Raw genomic sequence first — 24,472 nt, forward strand, 5'->3', positions numbered from 1 at the left:
CTTCAGCTTCCTCCACATATTTTCTATGGGATTAAGGTCTGGAGACTGGCTAGACCACTCCAGGACCTTAATTTGCTTCTTCTTGAGCCACTCCTTTGTTGCCTTGGCCATGTGTTTTGGGACATTGTCATGCTGGAATACCCATCCACGACCCATTTTCAATGCCCTGGTTGAGGGAGGTTCTTACCCAAGATTTGCCAGTACATGACCCCATCCATCGTCCCTTTGATGCAAAGAAGTTGTCCTGTCCCCTTGGCAGAAAGACACCCCCAAAGCATAATGTTTCCACCATCATGTTTGACGATGAGGATAGTGTTTAGACATGTGCAGAACGGGAAAATTTGTTTAGTTTAATTTCAGATAGATTCGTTATGTTACTTATTTCATTTCGTTATAGAATTCATTTAGTTTGGTTTCGGAATTCATTATAATTTGTTTCATTTATACATTTTCTAACTAATTCCAACTTTTCAGAATGATTAGATATCGGATTGGTCGAAAAATGATCGACCAATTTGAATTCTGTGTGATTGCCCGGCAATAGAAAAATGTAAAAAAAAATTAAAAACGGCATAGGGTTCCCCCTCCCCCAGTCCATACCAGGCCCTTACGTAAAAAAAAAAACAGTGTGGGCCTCCCCCCAAAATCCATACTAGTCCCTTATCTGGGCATGCAGCCTGGTTGGTCAGGAAAAGGGGGGGGGCAAGCGAATGCACCCCCCCAAACCATACCAGGCCACATGCCCTTAACATGGGCTCTGCCCCCCCGCCCCAAAGCACCTTGTGGGGACAAAGGCCTCTTCCCGATAACCATAGGCTATGGTTGTTGGGGTCTGCGGATGGAGGGCTTATCGGAATCCCCAGATTCCAAAACAGGAGACAGTTCTTGACAAATCCTTAATTCAAAGAAAAAAAAATTGTGTCCCGCCATGTAATCCACTGTCAATCACGCCGCCCACTGGACCGAAAAAAAAGAGAAAAACAATGGAAAAGACGCTTCACCACCTAAGAGGTCTCCCAACGTAAGAGCTCTCTTTGGGTTTGACATGTGACATCAGAAGGGGGCGGTGCCACCGAGTGATGTACCTGGGCGGCCCCGCCCTTGCCTTTAAAAGAGCTGTCAAACCCGAAGAGAGCTCATATGTCGGGAGACCTCTGATGAGGCAAAGCGTCTTTTCCATCCTTTTCTTACTTTTTGACACTTTTTTGGGTGAATGGGTACGGGGTACCCGTACCCATTCACATAGTGGGGTGGGTCGAGATCTGGGGGCCCCCTTGTTAAAGGGGGCTTCCAGATTCCGATAAGCTCCCCCACCTGCAGACCCCAACAACCACAGCCCTCGGTTGTCAGGAAGAGGCCCTTGTCCCCATCAACATGGGGACAAGATGCTTTGGGGTGGGGGGCCCCAAAGCACCCACCCCCCCCATGTTGAAGACATAGGCCTGGTATGGTTCAGGATGGGAGGGGCCGCTCGCTCTACCCCCTTTCCTGACCAGCCAGGCTGCTAGCTTGAGCAAGGGTCTGATATGGATTTTGGGTGGACCCCACACCGTTTTTCTTTTTCATTTTGGCGTTCCTTGGTATGGACTGGGGGGAACCCTATACCGCTTTTTTTAACATTTCTCTATTGCCGTGCAATTGCCGGCATTCTTTTCTTTAACATTCATCTGTCAGTGGAGAAGCCAGCTGACAGATGATGACTAATGATTCTTAAGGACGTGGGCGGCTGGCTTCCTGGCCCACTGCTTAACAACCAACTATCTCTTCACACAGAATTCAAATTGGTTGATCGTTTTTTGACCGATCTGAATTCTAATTGTTCTGAAAAGTTGGAATTCGTTAAAAAACTAATTAACGAAACAAAATTTAATGGATTTCAACTAAATTCGTTACTATTCGTTACCATTTCATTCAGAGATTTGGATACATCCGAATCTCCGAATAACCAAAAATGAGTCCGAATTTATATTCGGACCAAAACTAATTGCACACGTCTAATGGTGTTCTTGGGGTCACAGGCAGCATTCCTCCTTTTCCAAACATGGCGAGTTGAGTTGAGTCCAAAGAGCTTGATTTTGGTCTCGAATAACCATAACACTTTCACCCAGTTCTCCTCTGAATCATTCGGATGTTCATTAGCTAACTTCAGGCCTGTACATGTGCTTTCTTGAGCAGGGGGACACTGCGGGCACTGCAGGATTTCAGTCCTTCACGGCGTAGTGTGTTACCAATTGTTTTCTTGGTGACTATGATCCCAGCTGCCTTGAAATCATTAACAAGATTCTCCCATGTAGTTCTGGGCTGATTCCTCAGTTCTCATGATCATTTAAACTCCACGAGGTGAGATCTTGCATGGAGCCCCAGACTAAGGGAGATTGACAGTTATTTTGTGTTTCTTTCATTTGCGAATAATCGGACCAAGTGTTATCACCCTCTCACCAAGCTGCTTGGGGATGGTCTTGTAGCCCATTCCAGCCTTGTGTAGATCTACAATCTTATCCCTGACATCCTTGGACAGCTCTTTGGTCTTGGCCATGGTGGAGAGATTGGAATATGATTGATTGCTTCTGTGGTCAGGTGTCTTTTATACAGGTAACAAGCTGAGATTAGGAGCACTCCCCTCAACAGAGTGCTCCTAATCTCAGCTCATTACCTGTATAGAAGACACCTGAGAGCCAGAAATCTTGCTGATTGATAGGGGATCAAATACTTATTTCACTCATTAAAATGCAAATCAATTTTTTAACTTTTTTTCTGGATATTTTTGTTGTTATTCTGTCTTTCACTGTTAAAATAAACCTACCATTAAAATTATAGACTGATCATTTCTTTGTCAGTGGGCAAACGTACAAAATCGCCAGGGGATCAAAAACATTTTCCTTCACTGTACCTGCTCTGTGGAATGGTTTTGCACAGAACAGCCCCAATCCTCCTCTTCTCATGTCCCCCACCCACGCTCCTGTGCCCACCAAGCCAAAAAGACAACATTATGCAGGTAGAGAGGTAAAGTGCAACTAGAGCACTGTGAATGCAGTCAGGGACAGGGAGCTTGACCTAGCTCCAAGCTTCAGCAATGTCAAGAGAGGTAATCCATAAGCCACACATCAGAAAGCAAACCCATGTGCCTGAAGTGAGATGAAAGGCAGCTTCAGCCCGGACCCCAGCCAGGCCACACCCCCAACGTGTTTCTATCCATCCCTTGGAGCTTAATCATGATTAAGCTCCAAGATGCAGAGTGAGGCCTGGCTGGAACCTGGGCTGAGGCTGGCATTCGTCTCACTTCATACACATGGGTTTGCTTTTTGATGTGCGGCTCATGGATTTCCTCTCATGACATTAGCATAGCAAGCCGCTTGCTATCAGGGCACTCATGCAGGCCCGCTCCCGAGCCGGCTCTGTGTGCTGAGCACTGCTCAGCCTTGCCCCCCGCTCCCTCCTCATTGCCTATGATTGACAGCAGCGGGAGCCAATGGTGTTGTCTCTGCTCTCGTGCACATCACTGGATTGAGATTGGGCTCAGGTAAGTATAGGTTGGGGCTGGAGGGAGGTAGCTGCACCCATACATTTTTTACCTTAATGCAGAGAATGTCTTAAAGTAAAAAACCTTCAGCCTTTAAAACCACTTGAAGTATACTGCGCTCCAAGTCCAGACAGCATCCTGCCAGTAACTAAATCTAGTGGACTGAGACCTGGGTTCTCAAATTCTTCAGGCAACCCCTATGTTGGTAGGTGAATCATTCTGATAGACAGATCAAAATTCCTGCTGAACCGGGCAAATTTTGATTCATCTTTGGGCAGGCTGGTTGTACCGAAGTCTATCTATCGACCAACTTCAGTAAAACCAACCTGTCGGGTAGTCAGTACAACCAGCTTGTCAGAATACAATAGTACATGTGGGAGGGATTGAAGGAAAGAACATTGCTTGATTTTCTTTTCTTCAACTCCTGGTTGAAGGAAAGAAAATTGCATAGTCTATGGCTTGCTTAAAGTGGTAGTAAACACTTCTTTTTTCATAAGGATATGCTTGCATGCTTGAAAAAGAGCCCTTTCAATAGCCTCTTGGGTGAACGTTTGCAATTGTAGGACATCTAGAATGCTCAATACACATTGTCTAGGTTCTAACTGGATTGATGCCTTCTAGGGGTTGTAAAGTCGCATGATTTTTCACCTTAATGTATTCTATGCAATAAAGCAGAGGTCCCCAACCTTTTTGGCACTGGGGACTGGCTACATGGAAGAAAATTGTGCCAAGGACTGTGGGAGGGGGCGTCACGCGGGGGGGGGGTTCAAACATTTTTTCGTGGGCAATGGCTGGTGATAGCGCTTCAATCATCACGGAACCATGCTTGATATGGTGTCAGGGTGATTGAAATTTGAAATGCATTATTTTTATTATTACATTGTAGTAATAAATTAAATAGTTCAACTCACCATAATACAGAATCAGTGGGAGCCCTGAGTGTGTCACTTGCCACGTCGCCTTCCACCAGATGCAGAATGTCACTTGTCACGCTGCCTGCCAGGTTGCCTGTCACCAGATGTGGAATGTCACTTGCCACGCCACCTGCCACATTGCCTGTCACCAGATGTGGAATGTCACTTGCCATGCTGCCTGCCATCACTGCATTTGTGGCAGTACTGGTCAGCACTGGTCCATTGAGCAGTGGGTTCCGAATGCCCCTTTGCCTCGCCCCATTTAGAATAGCAGCAGCGGTTCTGGCTGTAGAATGGAGAGGAATATGGAGGTTGTCATTGCTCATTCTGTAAATGCTATGTGCCTGGCTGCCATGCTGGTCTGAACCCCCCCATGTAGATCTGAAGCTGTGCCGTCACTGGCTACACACTGCTCCCAGGCACGGAGGATCAGACCCCAGGGACAGCCGGGCACTCAGCATTTTCAGGGTGATCACTGACAGACATCCAGCAGGCACTGTGCCCCTTGTAGTATGTCAGGCAGACAGCCGAGTGGGTGAACTACAAGTCCCAGCACACCTCTCCTGTACTTCCACACACAGCTCATCTGTCACAAAGATGTGGCGATTCCACATCTCTGTGGGATTGCCCCTCTGAATGTAGCAGGGTGTCTCCCTCCTCATGCTGCAGCCGGTATCATCTGGCTGAGGGAGGATCCAGGACTCCTTCGGCTGCCACTCTCTGGCTTCGCCCTTGGCCATTCCTGATTAGCTGTCCGGGGGGGGGGGGGGGGAATCTGCGCCCCGATGAACAAGGAGAGCTCTATGCTCAGATTTCTCACAGCGAGAAACCGCAGGAGAGCAGTGATGCGGGGCAGGCAGTGAGAGATGATGTAATCTCTTTGCTCCCCGCCGCCCCTCTGACACTGGGCTGACAGAACACTGGCTGTGAGGCCGGAAGAGTGGTGATGCGGGGGCGGAGAGAGATGATGTCATCTCTGCTTGCCTGCCCGCTCGCTTCTTCCATCCACCCAGCTCTCTCATGCCGGCCCCCCGACTCTTTCATGCCGCCCGCCCAGGTGTCTCATGCCAGCTGCCCGCACCCGCGGCCCGGCTGCAGAAAGGCCACGGCCGGTAGTGACGACCCCTGCATTAAAGTGAAAAACCTTCTGTGCTTCCTTCAGCTGCCCCCCAGACCCCCCCCCCATTTTTTTCTTACCTGAACCCAATCATTCCAGCGATGAGCACGAGCCCAGCCGCTGTCTTGGGTCCTCAATGGATAGATTGATGTCAATCAAAACAAGTGTTGTGGGAGCAGGGGGCGGGCCAAATCCTGCTGTCTGTGCCAAAAGAGGCAGCAGCAGGACTCGTGAGCACACCCACATGGGTGCCCCCATGGAAAGGGGCAACGTGGGGGCACCCAATGAAGAGGAGAATCCAGCAGCGCCGCCAGGGCACCCCAGAAAAGGAGGATCCGGGCTGCTCTGTACAAAACAAACATGTTTGTTATTTAAAAAAAAAAAAAAAACGAATCTTTACAATCACTTTAACACTGTTAAGGCTGCATTAGAGCTCATCTTTAAATCATCTAAAAACGTTTCATATCTCACAGAATATTATTGGTCTCAGGGCTTCTTTTTTGCTGCCATAATGAGAGGTGTTTTATTAGATAAAATCCAGTGTGAAAATCTTACAATGCAATAAAAAATGTCCTTATGTGTACTCATAGCATATACTGTATATAATGCCACTGATATACAGTGAAAATCCTTAATCTTTAGTTATCACTCAGGGGTAAGAACAATTTTATGTATCTAATGGAGAAAGGCATCAGAAGTGAAGAGTACTATTAGTAATCATACATAAATTACTGCAGTTTCTTACCTTACTGATGAGCTTGTAGTATGGGTGGTCTTCTCCCATTGGTGGTGGAGGGACATCAAAGGATCGCCTCCAGATCTTCACCTGTTCTTCTCCGTGCTTTTCAGCTGTTTCTGCTTTGTTGAGTCCTGTCAGGCCTCCATAATGACGTTCATTAAGCCTCCAGGATCTGTACACTGGCAGCCACATCTGGTCTGTGCCATCCAGTATATACCACAGGGTGTGCACTGCCCTCTTCAGAACTGATGTGTGGCACACGTCAAACTCCATTTTTGCTTCTTTAATTGCCTCAGCCCCCTTTTTAGCCTCATCTCTTCCCTTCTCACTCAAATCGGCATCATGCCAACCACAGAACCGATTTTCTTGGTTCCAGGAGCTTTCTCCATGTCTTACAATTACCAGACGGTGAGGCATTGTAGATGTTGAACCTAAATCTATGACTAATTTATGGATGAATAAACTGTGTACAGCTTTTATCACAAGGGGCTAATATCCACTAAATGTACTTTGTGGCTTGAATGTGGGGAACAAACCTGTGGAGTAGTCAGATGTCCTGGTCCCTGAAATGGCCCCTAGTCACACTTAGTATATCAGTCTTATATATCCAGAGGAAGACTATCCCAGTATCCAATCAAGCTGCAGCAACAGGTGTCCAATAGCAGCAGTAAAGAGGGGGGAGAGAGGCCCTAAAATAGCTTTACCCTTACAGTGACAGCTGTGGCTGACCTTTAACAGGACAACTGCAGAGATACCAACTAAAGGTCATTCTATCTTTTATGCTGCAAAAAGCATGCAAAAAATCACATTCTTTATTGTCCTTAATCTAGTTTTACTGGGTATATCAGACTGAATGCTATGGGCACTTGCTATACTTCTATTTGTACTCCTATCAATACAGACCCACAATATAAATAATATAAACGGCTCCTAAAGGTTTTGCTAGAGCAGACTTTTTTGAAAAGTTCTGATGTTTCTTTGATTTGCCTGTTCAGCTATCATAATTTGATGGAAGCCGCCATTGCTATGCTTTCCTTCCTAAAATTTTTGTGAACTGGCTGCCATACTATATCCGACTGTTTGCTTTGTTTTATTCACTCATCCAGAACAACAGTTGTCCTTGGGAAAGATTCGTAACATAAACATAATTATTTATGAAGGCCATTAGATCAGCATAATACCCAAAAAACTATCCTTTTCAATAGGAGTTCAGCAATGGTAGCACCCTTGAATCTCAGGTTTACTTTATGGAGAAATTCTAGGATTCAATTCACCAGTTAGTGTAGGTAATAATCAAGTTGTGTTTTCGATTGGGTAGGATTCATTGCTCGATTAGATCGCACTTTCTTATATTGACAGCTTATCACTGAAACATGACATTGTGAAAGACAGGCCTCATTTCCATAAAATGTTGGCACTGTAAAAGCAAGATTATATTTATTTCCATAAGGTTCATCTTGCTAGAAAAAAAAAAAAAAAAACACAGACAAAAGTAAAATGGTTTTACAAATTTGTGCCTTGTCTCCTCTATGACTGGTGGCCAGCGTCATCCAATTCACTTCCTGTGAGCGCAGGCTGCCATTGGCCCACCACTAGGGACATGCAGACACATGCCGTGATAGTTTTAAATGACACAAAGTACTTCCAGTGGCTTCTATTACATTTTAAATTCCAATTGCATAGTAGTAGTGATGAGATTATGGTTTGGCCCAAACACAAGCTAGGACTGAATCTTCTGTTCAGGTGTTTAGAAGAAAGCCCAAACATTTACCCATTTGACAAGAGTAGAACGTAACCTATAATAATGGTATTACTACTGCTATTATACATGACAGCCTCCTGCCATGTCTATGTTCGGACGTTCGGCGAACAACGAACATTATGCTGTGTTCGCGACAAATTCGAAAGCCACGAAACCCCCTTAAAGTCTATAGGACACTAACATGAAAAACCAAAAGTGCTAATTTTAAAGGCTTATATGCAAGTTATTGTCATAAAAATGTTCGGGGACCTGGGTCCTGCCCCAGGAGACATGTATCAATGCAAAAAAAGTTTTAAAAACTGATGTTTTTTCAGGAGCAGTGATTTTAATATTGCTTAAAGTGAAACAATAAAAATGAAATATTCCTTTAAATATCGTGCCTGGGGGCGTGTCTATAGTATACCTGTAAAGTGGCGCAGTTTTCCTGTGTTGTGTAGAACAATACCACAGCAAAAAAAAAATTTCTAAAGGAAAAAATGTTATTTAAAACTGATCGTGGCTGTGATAAATTGTCGGATGCCTTCAATATAGATAAAACTCATTGAAAAAAAAAATGGCATGGGTTCCCCCCATCCATTACCAGGCCCTTTGGGTCTGGTATGAATATTAAGGGGAACCCAAACCAAAATTTAAAAAAAACATTGCGTGGGGGTCCCCCCCAAAATCTATACCAGGCCCTTCAGGTCTGGTATGCACATTAAGGGGAACCCTGCGCCAATTTTTTTTTTTTTTGGCGTAGGGGTCCTCCCTAAAATCCATACCAGACCCGAAAAGTCTGGTATGGATTTTAAGGGGAACCCTGAGCCAAAATTAAAAAAAAAATAGCATAAGGGCCCCCACAAAATCCATACCAGACCCTTATCCGAGCACGCAACTTGGCAGGCCACAGGAAAAGAGGGGGAAAGAGAGAGCGCCCCCCCTCCTGAACCGTATCAGGCCACATGCCCTCAACATGGGGGGGTGCTTTGAAGTCTCCACCAAAGCACCTTTTCCCCATGTTGATTGGGACAAGGGCCTTATCCCCACAACCCTTGCCCGGTGATTGTGGTTGGGGGTCTGCAGGCGGGAGGCTTATTGTAATCTGGAAGTCAATCTCACGCCACCTGGCGAACACAAAAAAAAAAAATGCAACAGTTCCGCCTCCATGGGAGACTCCCGTACACTGCGCACTTCTTTTCGATGACAGCTGTTATATAGCTGAGGGCGGGGCCACCTGGTAATGTAAACGAGTGACCTCGCCCCCCTCTGATGCCACAGTGTCTCCTGTCATTTTTACTATTTTTGTCACTTTTTTTGTAACTTGGTAGGTGTACAATGCACCAATTCACATAGGGGGGGCCAGGATCTGGGAGTCCCCCTGTTAAAGAGGGCTTCCAGATTCCGATAAGCCCCCACCCGAAGACCCTCACAACCACAGGGCAAGGGTTGTGGGATGAGGCCCTTGTCCCCATCAACAAGGGCACAAGGTGCTTTGGGGGAGACTCCAAAGCACCCCCCATTTTGAGGGCATGTGGCCTGGTATGGTTCAGGCGGGGGCGCTCTCCCGTCCCCCCTCTTTTCCTGCGGCCTGCCAGGTTACGTGCTCGGATAAGGGTATGATATGGATTTGGGGGGGACCCCTATGCCATTTTTTTTTCATTTTGGCGCAGAGTTCCCCTTAAAATCCATACCAGACCTGAAGGGTCTGGTATGGATTTTAGGGGGACCCTTATGCCATTTTTTAAAAATTTGGCACAGGGTTCCCCTTAATATCCACACCAGACCTGAAGGGCCTGGTATGGATTTTGGGGGAACCCATGCCGTTTTTTTTTTCAATGAGTTTTATCTATATTGAAGGGATCTGACAATTCATTACAGCCGCGATCCATTTTAAATTACATTTTTTCCTTTGGAAATGTCATTTTGCTGTGGCACCGTTCCAAACACGGGAAAACTGCGCCACTTTACAGGCATACTATAGACACCCCCAGGCATGATATTTAAAGGACTATTTCATTTTTATTGTTTCACTTTAAGCATTATTAAAATCACTGCTTCTGAAAAAACGGCGGTTTTAAAACTTTTTTTTGCATTGATACATGTCCCCTGGGGCAGGACCCGGGTCCCCAAACACTTTTTATGGCAATAACTTGTATATAAGCCTTTAAAATTACCACTTTGATTTTTCATGTTCGTGTCCCATAGACTTTAACAGTGTTCGCGTGTTCGTCCAAATTATTTGCCTGTTCTGGTGCGAACCGAACCGGGGGGTGTTCAGCTCATCCCTACCAATGATGTCACCAGCTTCACTTACTTACTGTGGGGGTGCTGGTGTGAAGTCCTCCCCAAATTCTATACCAGATCCTTAGCATCTGGTATGGATTTTAAGAGGGAATCCCATGAAAAAAATCCAGAAGAAAAAAGTGTAAGGTCTCACCAAGAATCCACACAAGACCCTTATTTGAGCATTCAGCCTGGCAGGTCAGGAAGGGGGGGGGGGGAGAGAAACCTACTAAACCATACCAGACCATATGCCCTCAACATGGAGGGGATACCTTGCCAGGGGGTCCTTTAGTTGACAAGGACCTCTCTCCCAATAAAATTTCTGCGATTTTTCTTTTGGTACATGTTCCTCAGGGCAGTGCCCAGCCCCCACACCATTTGTTTGACAATCCCTTGTCTATTAGCCTAGAAATGGCCATTACTATTTTTAAAAATTGACTTCAATGGGCTTCGACACCCGAACATTAGTACTGTTCTCTGAACCTGCCCTGGACTGAGCCAGATACGTTTAGCTCATAACTATTATACATGCTTAGACAAATATACCCACTGCCAGACCACTAAAATAAATACATGAATTACTAAATAACTACTTTCAGGTATGAGGGAACAAGTAACACTCCCCCTTCGCCCTAGAATGCAGTGTCTATTGCCTGAGCAGATAATAGACAGGCCCAAATGAAGTTATATGGGGGGGGGGGGGCGACGACTGGGGACTGGGGAGATCAAATACGATTGGTTAGGTACAAAAATGTGGACTGCATATGGTCCCTCTTGTACCTATTGCTTTGCCTAGTATTGTTGCTGATTTTCTTTACAGACTCTATTTTGTTATGGATTTGGGGTGGTAAGTTCCCAACTCGCTGCCAGATCACAGCACTGTATACTGTAGGTAGCTAAGAGTCGCAGCTTGGTCCAAACAAACTATTTACATTTCGCCAAAAGCTGGAGATTAGCTTTAATGCAATTAAAGATTTTAATCATGTCCCCTCCTTTCCCTTCCTTCCCCTTCCTTCCTCAAGACTATACATATTAAGGTGAAGTCTAGCTAAAAATAAAAACATTTTCTAAAAAATTCTGCCTAGTACACATGATAAGAAAATCGGATGAAAAATACTGCTTTTGGAGCTATCCTCCGTTAATTTGATTATTAATACACAGCTTTCGAGAGCCAATCATGACCGTTCAATGCTAAAGCACCTGAAGGGACAAACACAATAAGGATTTATTGGCATTTGTACGGAAAAAAAATCGTGTGACCAAAACCACTCATGCTCGGAAATTAAAGATTACATTACAATACAATACATTAAAAAACTTCCGAAGTTGTATTCTGTCATATGAGAATTTTCATAACTTTAGTAACCTATTGGCTTTCGATATGAGACTAGCGTGCAAAAAAAAAAAAAAGAAATGGACAATCATTCATCCGATATTCTTATTGTGTGTGTATGAGGCTTTAGTCATATTACTTACCAATGTCATGCAGGCAGCTGGAATCTGTAGAAATATTTTATGCAGGGTGCCTGGCCCATTTCCTGTCACTTAACGACTGGTACTGTGATTGTTAATATACCATATCGGCATATAACACGCACTTTTTTCCCCTTAAAATTTAGGGGAAAATCGTGGGTGCGTGTTATAGGCCGATCCCCGCAGATTTTGTGTGATCGGAGCGATCGCGGCAATTGCCGCGATCGCCGCCAACATACACAGCTGCGTGTAGATTCAAATATGGCGCCGAGGCTGCAGGGATTCGTCGGAGCCGAGATACACATACCCAAGTGTTCACAGTCACGCCCAGTCCCGCCATTGGACCTGTGTTATGTCCATCATAGGTCTGGGCGTGACTGTGAGTGGCGCCGAAAAAAGCCAAGAACACTCGGGTATGTGTATCTCGGCTCCGATGAATCCCTGCAGTCTCGGCGCCATATTTGAATCTACACACAACTGTGTATGTCGTCGGCGAGTGCACAAAGCTGCACTGACAAGGCTGCACTGGGGCAAACCTGCACTGACAAAGCTGCACTGGGGCAAACCTGCACTGACAAAGCTGCATTGGGGCAAACCTGCACTGACAAAGCTGCACTGACAAGGCTGCACTGACAAAGCTGCACTGACAAGGCTGCACTGACAAAGCTGCACTGACAAAGCCGCACTGGGGCAAGGCTGCACTGACAAGGCTGCACTGGGGCAAAGCTGCACTGACAAGGCTGCACTGGGGCAAAGCTGCACTGACAAGGCTGCAATGAACACTGAAAAGGCTGCAGATGGAAACGATAAGGCTGCATTGATGGGCATTTTAATGTAAGTTTTTTTTCCTTAAACTTCCCTCCTAAAAGTTTTTTTTCCTTAAAATTCCCTCCTAAACTTGGGGTGCGTGTTATACGCCGGCGCGTGTTATACGCCGATAAATATGGTATATATTTTTTTAATCGGTATGTTTTCTCACAAAGTGATATTATATCAGCACCTCTAACAGCTCCCTTTCCTGCTCTTTTCAATAGACACACAGTTCATACTTACCAACTGTCCCGGGACATTCACGGATTTGGACCTTTTTCACGATTTTAGCATTTCCCGGGAATTTTTTTTTTCCAAATTTTTTGCGGCACCCCGCCGCCTGCGCTAGAGGTCCACGACCGGCAGAGACAATGTCTCCGCCGGCCGCCAAGTTCCCAAAGAACAAGGGGCGGAGCCAGCTGGGTGACTGTAACACAAAGCCCACTGTGTGCCTTCATCCCGCCCAGCCCCTCTCACCAAGTTAAATCCTGCCTATTCCCCACAGCCCCTCCCACCCTGATACACCACACTGCCCCACAGCATGCCTTGACCTTTAGTGCCGGTTCACACAGGGACGACTTGTCAGGCGACCTAGTCGCTTGACAAGTCGCCTCCCATTCTGTACAATGGAACCGTTCTAATCGGAGCAACGCAAGTCGCTCTGACTTAGAAAAAGGTTCCTGTACTTCTTTTGGGGCGATTTGAGGCGACTTGCATAGACTTCTATACAGAAGTCATTTTGCAAGTCGCCGTGGATGTCAGTGAGGCGACCTGCAAGTCGTGCCGCCCCTAGTGTGAACCGAGCCTTAATGTAACCCGGAAGCTGATATGGTCTGGGTAAGCCTTCCTGTGCCCCAGCGCCACGTAGGAGGAAGCGGCTTGCGTTCCACGCCTCGGCTGGGTGACACTGTCCCTGTTCAAGTCTGTGGTTATGGCGCGACAGGAGCACGGAGGAGGCTGGAGAACGCTGCAAGGGGTTATGGCGGCACCTTTCTTGTCACTTTCCCCCGTCTTGTGTTATACTACTCCAGGTAACCGGAGCCCTGGGGACACCTGATGTAAGGAGGGGCCCTGGGGACACCAGATGTAAGGAGGGCTCCGCTGGGGACACCCGATGTGCTGGGGACATCTGATGTAAGGGGGCTCCGCTGGGGACACCTGATGTAAGGGGGGCTCCGCTGGGGACATCTGATGTAAGGGGGGCTCCGCTGGGGGCACCTGATGCAAGGACGGACTCTGCTGGGGGCACCTGATGCAGGGACGGACTCTGCTGTGACACCTGATGCAAGAACGAACTCTGCTGGGGGCACCTGATGCAAGGACGGATGGCAGGTGACATGCTCAGGGATCCCACTGATTCGGCATTATGGTGAGTTGAATGATTTTATTTTATATTACAATGTAATAATAGAAATAATGCACTTCAATCATCCTGACACCATAACAACCATGGTGCCGGGATGATTGAAGTGCTAACACCAGGTGTTTGGAGTATCTTTATCTGCTGATTGTTAAACTTTCTAGAATACACATATTTCCATTGTTGTGTAGGATCTATGGCTGCTGTCCCTCCATCCCTCTCCCCCCCTTTCCCTCTCCATCCCTCATTCATCTCAAACTCTAACCACACCCCCTTTGAGCCACGCCCATTTAAGACACGCCCGCTATTTGCGTAAACCACGCCCATTTTTCGATGTGAAGAGCGCCACATTTTTACTTTCCCCTGTGCCACGCCTACAAACACATGCCCCGCCCCCTAATTATAACAAGACTCCGCCTACAGCCAAAAAAGTGTCCCTAAAATTTTTTTTCAACTATGACAGTTCATAACTCAGACAAGCTAATGTCAGCCTGAAGACATCAGTAATTTAAAGGAAACCTCTTCAAAGGCCTCATGCACACAGCATCAAAAACACCACTTTTAGGGGCATTTGACTTTTTTCCTTCCTCTAAATGCCCCTCCATATTAGCCTATGTATCAATGCAAGCATAGGCATTTACAGGTGTTTTGAGGCAGTGGCTTTTAGGGGCAGAAGAGGAGCATTTTTCCACTACATAAACTTCTGACGTGCCTAAAAGCATGTAGGCATGTGTAAATGTGTCCAAACTTGCATTAACACTAGGTATGTCAAGCGCTTGAGTGTTCATTCATTTCAGTGGCCAGAATATATTAATATTCTGGCCAATGAAATGTATGAACGCCCAAACGCTTGATGCACCTAAACGCATTTGCAAAAAGGTGGCTTTAGGAGCACTTTTGACACTGCTTTTCCTCTGCCAGGAGAAAGGCGTGTAGAAGAAATGGGCAAATGCCCAGTGTGCATGGGGCCTAAGAGAAGCTTAGAGAAACATGGAGCCCACTATTTCTGACCTGCTTCTGAAAATGCAAGTTTTCTTGATGTCCCTGGTGACGTTCCAGGTCATTGATTTGGAACAAGCCTGCAGCAGCCAGAGTCAAGTAAAGTCAGAATTCCTGATCTGCATACTTGTTGTGGGTCAGTTACTCAAAGTAATAAAATCCTTAGAGCAGCATAACAGCCAGACAACTAGCATTTTTAGGAGCGGTAGTAATGGCATCTTTCTTTAGTACAGGCTTCCTTTCTGGAGTGCTAACATGCAGTAAATTCATCGGCTTCATTAATGCCTTTAGCAGAATTAAAATCCATCTTTTCAAATAAAAGTGGTTAACCAGAAGTACTCTACGCAAATATGACAGCATTTACGCAGAGCAGTTTAAATACATTGTTTTATAGTGCAAGACACATCTATGGAAATGCATTGTAAATACATCTGAAATTAACATTGATATGTTTGACAAAGGATTTGTTAGAAATGAATAACATGCTGGCAGGCAAATTGTGTTATCTGATTTATGTGTATGACTGAATAGCATAGGAACGGCATGAGAGGAATTGACAGTAGTAGTGCAGTGCATTGCTGTGCCATACACTTTGAATGGCACCACTATGTAGCTACATCACTAAAGCTGGCCATGCACGGTGAAGGCCAAATTTCGATCAGTGGGTGGCTTTGTCTATCTGCACTGTATAGCATGGATGGAGGAATCGGTTAGTTTTTTTTTTTTTATAGTGATGTATGATCATCTTTAATTTTGCTACATCCCTATTTTGTCCTGCAGTGATGGCAGGAGGAACTAGAGTGGCCATTGGGGGACCCCCTCTTCAGCACTCCAGAGGCATTGGAGAGTGTCAGTGCACTAAGCTCAGAAAAAAAGGAAAGTTTTAGCAAATCAGGTGTCAGCCAGGTAGGTATAAACCTACTTTTTTCATGATCTCTGATTTGTTTGGGTTGTTTTAAAGGAAATTTGTTGTAAGAGATTGAGGTGGCCGTGGCTCACCTCTCTTTCTGAAAATGCTAGCTGCCTGGTTGTCATGCTGACCCATTGCCGTCAATACTTTCTGTTCCTGCCCAGAACAAGTATGCAGATCAGAAATTCTGACTTCAGTGACTCAACAAGTCTGACAGGCCAAAGACTTAAAAGTTATTAAAGTGTGCGGTGGATATCCCAGTGGGAAGAATAACACACAATCTTCATCAGTGGGTTTTAATTATTTTAATTAAATTATTTTTTATTTTATTTTATTTTAATATTATTTGGTTAATGGAAGGTAGCAGGTTAACAGATATCAATGGGAGCAATCCTCTGCACACAAGCCCTTGATATGAAGTCTGTGATATCAGTGCCTACTACTTTAAAAGGAGAGGTACCCACTCCTTTAAATCTTACGTTACCAGAGCAGCTTCTGAGAAGGGGGTGGCTGATAGGCAAGACGTGGTGCAAACAGCACAAAAGACTGGTGCAAGTCTTGATCACAGCACCATGGTCCTTAAATCCAAAGTAGTGGGCCGTGGTGTCCCTTGTCTGTTCCTCCTTGCCAGAAACCTTTCCCCTAGGGCCATATACAGCAGGTAAAATAAGTATTGAACATGTCACCATTTTTATAGATAAATGTATTCTTAAAGGTGCTGTTAACATGAAATTTTCACCGCATGTCAGTAACAACCCATGCAATCCACACATACAAAGAAACCAAAACAAATAAGTTCAGAAATTAAGTTATGTGTAAAAAAAATGGAAAAAGTATTGAACACATGAAGAAAGGGAGGTGAAAAAAGGCATGGAAAGCCAAGACACCAGCTGAAATCTATCAGTAATTAGAAAGAAATCATGCCCCTTGTCAGTGCAAATTAATATCAGCTAGTTCAGTCTCAATTGATGGTCTATAAAAAGGTGTCTCATTACCAAGGTGTCACACAAGAAACATCTCATGATGGGTAAAAGCAAAGAGCTCTCTCAAGATCTTCTCAACCTTATTTTTGCAAAACATACCGATGGCATTGGTTACAGAGGGATTTTTAAACTTCTGAGTGATCCAGTGAGCACTATTGGAGCCATAATCCGGAAGTGGAAAGATCATAATTTTACCATAAACTGGCCACGACCAGGTGCTCCTCACAAGATTTCTGGCAGAGGAGTGAAAAGAATTATCAGAAGAGTTGTCCAAGACTCAGGACCACTTGTGGAGAGCTTCAGAAAGACCTTGAATTAGCAGGTACAATTGTTTCAAAGAAAACTGTAAGTAATTGACTCAACCATGGCCTGTATGCACGCTCACCACGCAAGACTCCATTGCTGAAGAAAAAGCATGTTGAAGCTTGTTTAAAGTTTGCTGCTCAACATTTGGACAAGCCCGTGAAATACTAGGAGAATATAGTCCAGTCAGGTGGGACAGAAATTTAACTCTTTGGATGCCATAATACACATCATGTTTGGAGGTCAAATGGCACTGCACATCATCCTAAAAACACCCCCATACCAACAGTGAAGTTTGGAGGTGGTAACATCATGTTGTGGGGCTGTTTTTCAGCATAAAGTACTAGCCAACTTCATATCATTGAAGGATGGATGAATGAAAAAATGTAACAAGACATTCTTGATAAAAAATCTGCTGCCCTCTACCAGTATGATGAAGAGGAAATGAGTGTGGACATTTCAGCAAGACAATGATTCAGGGCACATGGGGTACAATCACAAAGCCAAGGAAATTCTCAATTGGTTTCAAAGAAAGAAAATAAATGGCCCAGCCAATCACCTGACTTGAATCCAGTAGAAAATCTATGGAAAGAACTAAAGATCAGAGTTCATAGACGAGGCCCACGGCACCTTTAAGATTTGGAGACCGTGTGGATGAATGGGCTAAAATCACACCTGAGCAATGCATGTGACTAGTTTATCCATACAGGAGGATCCTGAAGCTGTCATTACCAACAAACGATTTAGTACAAAGTATTAAATAGATTTCAGTTAGCGTGTTCAATACATTTTACCTGAGTCATTCCATTTTATTACACATAACTTCATTTCTGAACGTATTTGTTTTGGTTTCTTTATATGTATGGCTTGTTACTGACATGTGGTGAAAATTTCATGTCAATAGCACCTTTAGAAATATATATACACCTAGAAAAATGGTGTTGTCTTCAATACTTAATTTACCCGCTGTATGCTATCCCTATGCAATATGGATTCTGTCCTACTCTATCTATTACGCAACTGCGCAGCAACCACAGTGGGGCACTGCTATTTATAACCATTGCCCACCCTAAAGATATCCACTGAGGTCAGCCAGGGTTGCAATGTCCAAACGGACACCTATGGAGATCGCACCTATGGAAGCTACAGAAAAAGAAGGCTCGTCTCCTCCTCCATCCCCTCTTTAAGGCAGTTTGCAACACAGCGCCACCTACAGGGGAAAAACAAACTGCACTTGCCTACATGTTGATCATGCAAGAAAAGTAGTAGCCATGTCACTTTCTGTAAGATGAACTGAAATCACAAGTAATACTATCGTTCCAAGCTATCTTGTATGAACTACCTTGTCCCCCAAGTAATGGAGATGAAGAGAGAAGACATGTTTGTAGTCCATATTTGGAGATCAGCCTAAGATGACAACACAGCTTCTCCATAGTTACAGTGTGTTGATTGAGCTTAGCCACCCCACGTGAGGAAGTTTGTTATTAGCAGGATCACCAGATCAAAATAAAAGGAACAAAGCCTGAAAAAACATACATTTTCAGCCACCACATCTAAGAACTTGTAAGCTGTGATTTATTACATTTTTGTTTTTAGGTTTAGATATGCTTTAAACCCCATCTGCATATTTTGTTTCCTAAAAGAGGTGACTATTAGGCTTTATGCCCACAGGAGTAAAAAAATGCCACATTTTTTACTGATCTGAACCCAAGTGCCTTGCTGCCTATGGAAAAATGCATACCACTGCATCAGTAATATAGTGATGAAGACATGAAAAAAAATAGAAGATTTTACATTAGAGTGCACAGGGGTGCGCTCTCTAACAGTGAAAAATCAGAATCTGAGAAAGCGCTCTCCTGTGATGGTGGAGGTGAAGAGTAAGGGCTAGGAGTCTCTTAGCAACAAGGCAGGATGGGATTATGTGATCTTTTTCAGTCAAGTTTCAGGAGCTACATAAATGGCCTACACCTAAAGCAAGGGCATTATTCACTAATAGTGATGATGTTGCGCTGTCAAGTGCCAATATGTGAAATCCAATAATGAAAATAAGATGTAATAGATAACTGTGTGCTTCTAAACAACACATATCATGATTGAACTCATAAAAATAAAAAAAATGGTAATCATATAATGGGTGAAGCAATTAACGACCGATATAAATAGAATACAAAGTGACCACAATATAAATATACAGTGCCAATAACATGCAAAAACCATAACTGACGTGAAAAGTGCAAGTGCAGACAATGCTGACTCTGATGCGGTAATAAAAACTAGGTGATCTATCTCCTCCGCATTACAAAGCAGTAAATATAAGGTGATTGATGTCTCTTCCTACAATTGCTATGACAGCTCAGTGCTCACAAGCCTCTTACCTTACTGCTGTAAGGTAACAGCATTGCATAGATAGCTCTTATAGGGGGTCCATATGTCTCCACCTGCCTCTGGGGATCTTTCTATGGTGAGCCCAGCCTGTGGAACTAGATGATTGATACCTGATACACTCCGTAGTGGTGGTATATAAATAAGGAATCTCCAATAGTGTGATATCGTTTTCCAAAGTTTATTTTTAAAAGAACAGCTATTTTAACTCACATTAAGCAAAGTAAAAATGGTAATATACTCCATGAGCAGCGAGCTTGTACTCCTGCGTCAATTCCAGTCTACCTGACGCGTATACCTTCACGACCACGTGACTTCATCAGGGGTATTTGAACACTGAAAAATCTAAATCTGAGAAAGCTCTCTCCTGTGATGGTGGAGGTGAAGTGTAATGCCCCGTACACACGGTCGGACTTTGTTCGGACATTCCGACAACAAAATCCTAGGATTTTTTCCGACGGATGTTGGCTCAAACTTGTCTTGCATACACACGGTCACACAAAGTTGTCGGAAAATCCGATCGTTCTAAACGCGGTGACGTAAAACACGTACGTCGGGACTATAAACGGGGCAGTGGCCAATAGCTTTCATCTCTTTATTTATTCTGAGCATGCGTGGCACTTTGTCCGTCGGATTTGTGTACACACGATCGGAATTTCCGACAACGGATTTTGTTGTCGGAAAATTTTATCTCCTGCTCTCCAACTTTGTGTGTCGGAAAATCCGATGGAAAATGTCCGATGGAGCCCACACACGGTCGGAATTTCCGACAACACCCTCCGATCGGACATTTTCCATCGGAAAATCCGACCGTGTGTACGGGGCATAAGAGCTACGAGTCCCTTAACAACGTCAGCAACAAGGCAGGATGGGATTATGTGATCTTTTTCAGTCAAGTTTCAGGAGTTACATAAATGGCCTACACCTAAAGCAAGGGCATTATTCAACTTTAGTCAAAACCGCCCAGTTTGTTTTATCCACAGGCACTCCTTACCTTCATAGAGCAGTTTGTGGTAAAAGTAAACTATGCCTTTAAGTGTTTATGTGCTTGTTTCCCTACGCCTGACTACGAACAACATGCATAGTCCCGTTCTTTCTAATTATCCCTTTTTACACTTGTACACTCTATGCCCTGCACACAAAAATGTATGCCTGAAGATCTCCTCTCCTTCTATATAGAGCTGCACGATTCTGGCCAAAATGAGATGACGATTCTCTCATGATTCTCGCGACGTAAAATCTTTCACATTATACAAAAAAAAATTGGGCTAACTTTACTGTTTTTTCTTAATTCATTAACCAGTTGCGGACCAGCCGCCGCAGTTTTACTGCGGCAGGTTGGCTCCACTGTGCGAAATCACATTATTGTACGTGATCTCGCAAGGTCCGGATAGCAGGCGTGCGCGCGCGCAAGCCGCAAGCTCCATGTGTCCGGCCCCGATTCGATGTCCGTGGGGATACCCGTGATCATCTCACGGAGAGGAAGAATGGGGAAATGCTGATGTAAACAAGCATTTCCCCGTTTTGCCTAGTGACACTGATCACAGCTCCCTGTAATCAGGAGCGGTGATTAGTGTCGTGTCACACATAGCCCATCCCCCCACAGTTAGAATCACTCCCTAGGACACACTTAACCCCTGCAGCGCCCCCTCTTGGTTAACCCCTTCACTGCCAGTCACATTTACACAGTAATCAGTGCATTTTTAATTGCACTGATCGCTGTAAAAGTGTGAATGGTCCCAAAATAGCACCAAAAGTGTCCGATGTGTCCGCCATAATGTCGCAGTCACGATAAAAAACGCTGATCGCCGCCATTACTAGTAAAAAAAAAATATTAATAAAAATGCCATAAAACTATCCCCTATTTTGTAGACACTATAGCTTTTGCGCAAACCAATCAATAAACGCTTATTGTGATTTTTTTTTTACCAAAAATATGTAGAAGAATACGTATCAGCCTAAACTGAGGGAAAAATGTTTTTTATATATTTTTTGGGGATATTTATTATAGCAAAAAGTAAAAAATATTGCGTTTTTTTTCAAAATTGTGCTCTTTTTTTGTTTATAGCACAAAAAATAAAAACCTCAGAGGCGATCAAATACCACCAAAAGAAAGATCTATTTGTGGGAAAAAAAGGACATCAATATTGTTTGGGTACAAGGTCGCACAATCGCGCAATTGTCAGTTAAAGCGTCGCAGTGCCGAATCGCAAAAAACGCTCTGGTCAGGAAGGGGGTAAATTCTTCCGGGGCTGAAGCGGCTAAAGTAATTTTTTCAAAAAAAATTGCATTTAAAAGACCGCTGCGCAAATACAGTGTGACATAAAATATTGCAACAACCATCATTTTATTCTCTAGGATCTCTACTAAAAAATATATATATAATTTTTGGGGTTCTAAGTAATTTTCTAGCAAAAAAAAAAAAAAAAAAGATTTTAACTTGAACCCAACAAATGTCAGAAAAAGGTTTAGTGTTTAAGTGGTGAAACTTTCCTCATTTACACACCAAAGTGTATTCCTTTGACAAATTGTTACAATGTTTATACTTAAGTTCCACTGCTAAAGAATGTTGTGATTCTTGGCAGACTACCCGTTTTTTTCTTCCTTTCTTTTGAAGGCTGTGGCTTCAGCAGAGCAGAGAGAATTCTCTGCATAGAAAGAATCGGGAAAAACTTTTGTCAAGATCGCAACGGGGAAAAAATCGCGATAACGATTCTTGGCAATTAATCGTACAGCTCTACTTCTATAGAACTGCTCTCTTTCCTTGCCCCGCCCAGGAAACAAATGCTTGAAGCTTGATACACATGCAAAAAATGCATTTAAAAACCTGTAAAATGCCTGAAAGTCAGAAAAACAACACTTTAAAATCACCAGCTAAGGTGTGAATGCAGACTGAAGCTGGTCATACACTAGTAGATTTTTTAACAAGCGTTTGTTCAAATATTTGTACAAATTTCATACAAAAATTTTTAGGACATTTAAAGACTTGATGAATGTCCTTCAAATTTCCTGTACAAAAACCGCACTCACTGTTGGAAACTTTTTCTCAATAGAACAAGTTTCCATCTTGCCCCTTTGATTTTTTTGTTACTATGGTTGAAATTGAATGATGATTTGACCCCATTAATGATTTGAAAATTGAATAAATGTTCTTAAAAAAAAAGTTTGAATTAAATTTTACTGGTGTATGGCCAACTTCAGACTCACAATGGTAAGTGGTGAGTTGGGGGATAAATGAAATACGACACTGTCTGATATACACTTATGCCCCGTACACACGGTCGGACTTTGTTCGGACATTCCGACAACAAAATCCATGGATTTTTTCCGACGGATGTTGGCTCAAACTTGTCTTGCATACACACGGTCACACAAAGTTGTCGGAAAATCCGATCGTTCTAAACGCAGTGACGTAAAACACGTACATTGGGACTATAAACGGGGCAGTGGCCAATAGCTTTCATCTCATTATTTATTCTGAGCATGCGTGGCACTTTGTGCATCGGATTTGTGTACACACGATCGGAATTTCTGACAACGGATTTTGTTGTCGGAAAATTTTATATCCTGCTCTCAAACTTTGTGTGTCGGAAAATCCGATGGAAAATGTGTGATGGAGCCTACACACGGTTGGAATTTCCGACAACAAGGTCCTATCACACATTTTCCGTCGGAAAATCCGACCGTGTGTATGGGGCATTAGGCTGGGTTCACACCTATGTGAATTGGATGCGGATTTCTCCGCATCCAATTTGTATAGCAGGAGAATGTGACCGACTCTCTATGGAGCCGGTTCACATATCTATGGGGTGGCTGCGGAGCGCACTGCACAAAAACATTGTGCATCTTTAGCTCCATTTCAGGGCCGAATTCAGGCAAAGATTAGACATGTGCGCCGTCAATAAATTTGTTTTGTTCCGTTCCGTTTCGTCAATTCGTATTTCGGAATTCATATCCGAAATTCTATTTGGATTTGTACGACATACGAATTTTCGTTAGGTTCATTAACTTTTCGTAGCAATTACAAACGTTCGTTATGATGAATTTATCATTATGAGGGGCTCCCACTATCCCTGTGCTGTGCTCATTATGAGGAGCTCCCACCATCCCTGTGCTGTGCTCATTATGAGGAGCTCCCACCATCCCTGTGCTGTGCTGACTTCCTGGGTTTTTAACTTCATCATAACGAATAATCGTAATTAACGAACATTCTTATTTTGTCCGATTCTGAATCTCCCATCGACTACCAGTACCAGTCTCCCACTCCCATATTAAAAAAGGTCATTTTCCCAACCCTCACTCAGCAACAGAAGAAAACCTCTGATTGGTCAACAAAACACCAGTCACGTTTCCGTTGTAACGGAATTTGGATCCGAAATTTGTAAATGAAATTTTGTATTTCGTACAAAATTTGGAAGCATAGCAATTCGTATTTCGGATCCTCCCGAATGTACGAATTTACGGAAATTCGTACGAATTTTCAATTAGTGCAAAACTAATCGCACATGTCTAGCAAAGATTCGGCCCTGATTCGTCCCTGAACCAGAGGATGGGGACGCACAGTGTTCCTGTGCGAACCGCAGCTGGTTCCAGTGTGAACCGAGCCTTAATGTTCTTCTTGACATGAAATCTGCTTGCACATCCTTTTATTATAGTTCTAGTATAATTATTTCTATGAGTATGATCGCAATCTTCTAAAGAGCCTAATGCTTTGTAACAGGGGTCTTTTGGTGATCTGAGATTAACATGCAGAATGGAAGCATAACAATGCAAGCTCCACATGAAATGAGATTGCTCCCTCCCTTGGTAAATTAGGGTGTTTGTTGACAGGTTTGCTTAGTTTAGTCAACAAGCAGGAAGCCAGATTACTGGGTAGGCTGTGGTAGGCTGATGATGTGTGCTGCAGTCATGGAAACCACAGGCACATACCACAATTCA

General features: G+C 43.9%; 1 protein-coding gene and 1 long non-coding RNA gene across 3 annotated transcripts in view; one reads left to right on the forward strand and one right to left on the reverse strand.

The window, feature by feature from the left end:
• Positions 1–6,895, reverse strand: part of PGAM2 (phosphoglycerate mutase 2) — a 40,153-nt gene extending 33,258 nt beyond the window's left edge. Inside the window, exon 1 of the mRNA XM_073622165.1 lies at positions 6,297–6,895. Within this exon, the coding sequence (XP_073478266.1) occupies positions 6,297–6,707 (411 nt within the window). The 5' untranslated portion in view covers positions 6,708–6,895. The remainder of the gene's footprint in view (positions 1–6,296) is intronic.
• LOC141133055 (uncharacterized) overlaps positions 1–24,472 on the forward strand; it is a 161,119-nt gene that overhangs the window by 96,775 nt on the left and 39,872 nt on the right. The gene's annotated exons all lie outside the window — the stretch shown is intronic.

Source organism: Aquarana catesbeiana, linkage group LG03 (assembly GCF_042186555.1).
Source record: "Aquarana catesbeiana isolate 2022-GZ linkage group LG03, ASM4218655v1, whole genome shotgun sequence".
Classification (NCBI taxonomy): Eukaryota; Metazoa; Chordata; class Amphibia; order Anura; family Ranidae; genus Aquarana; species Aquarana catesbeiana.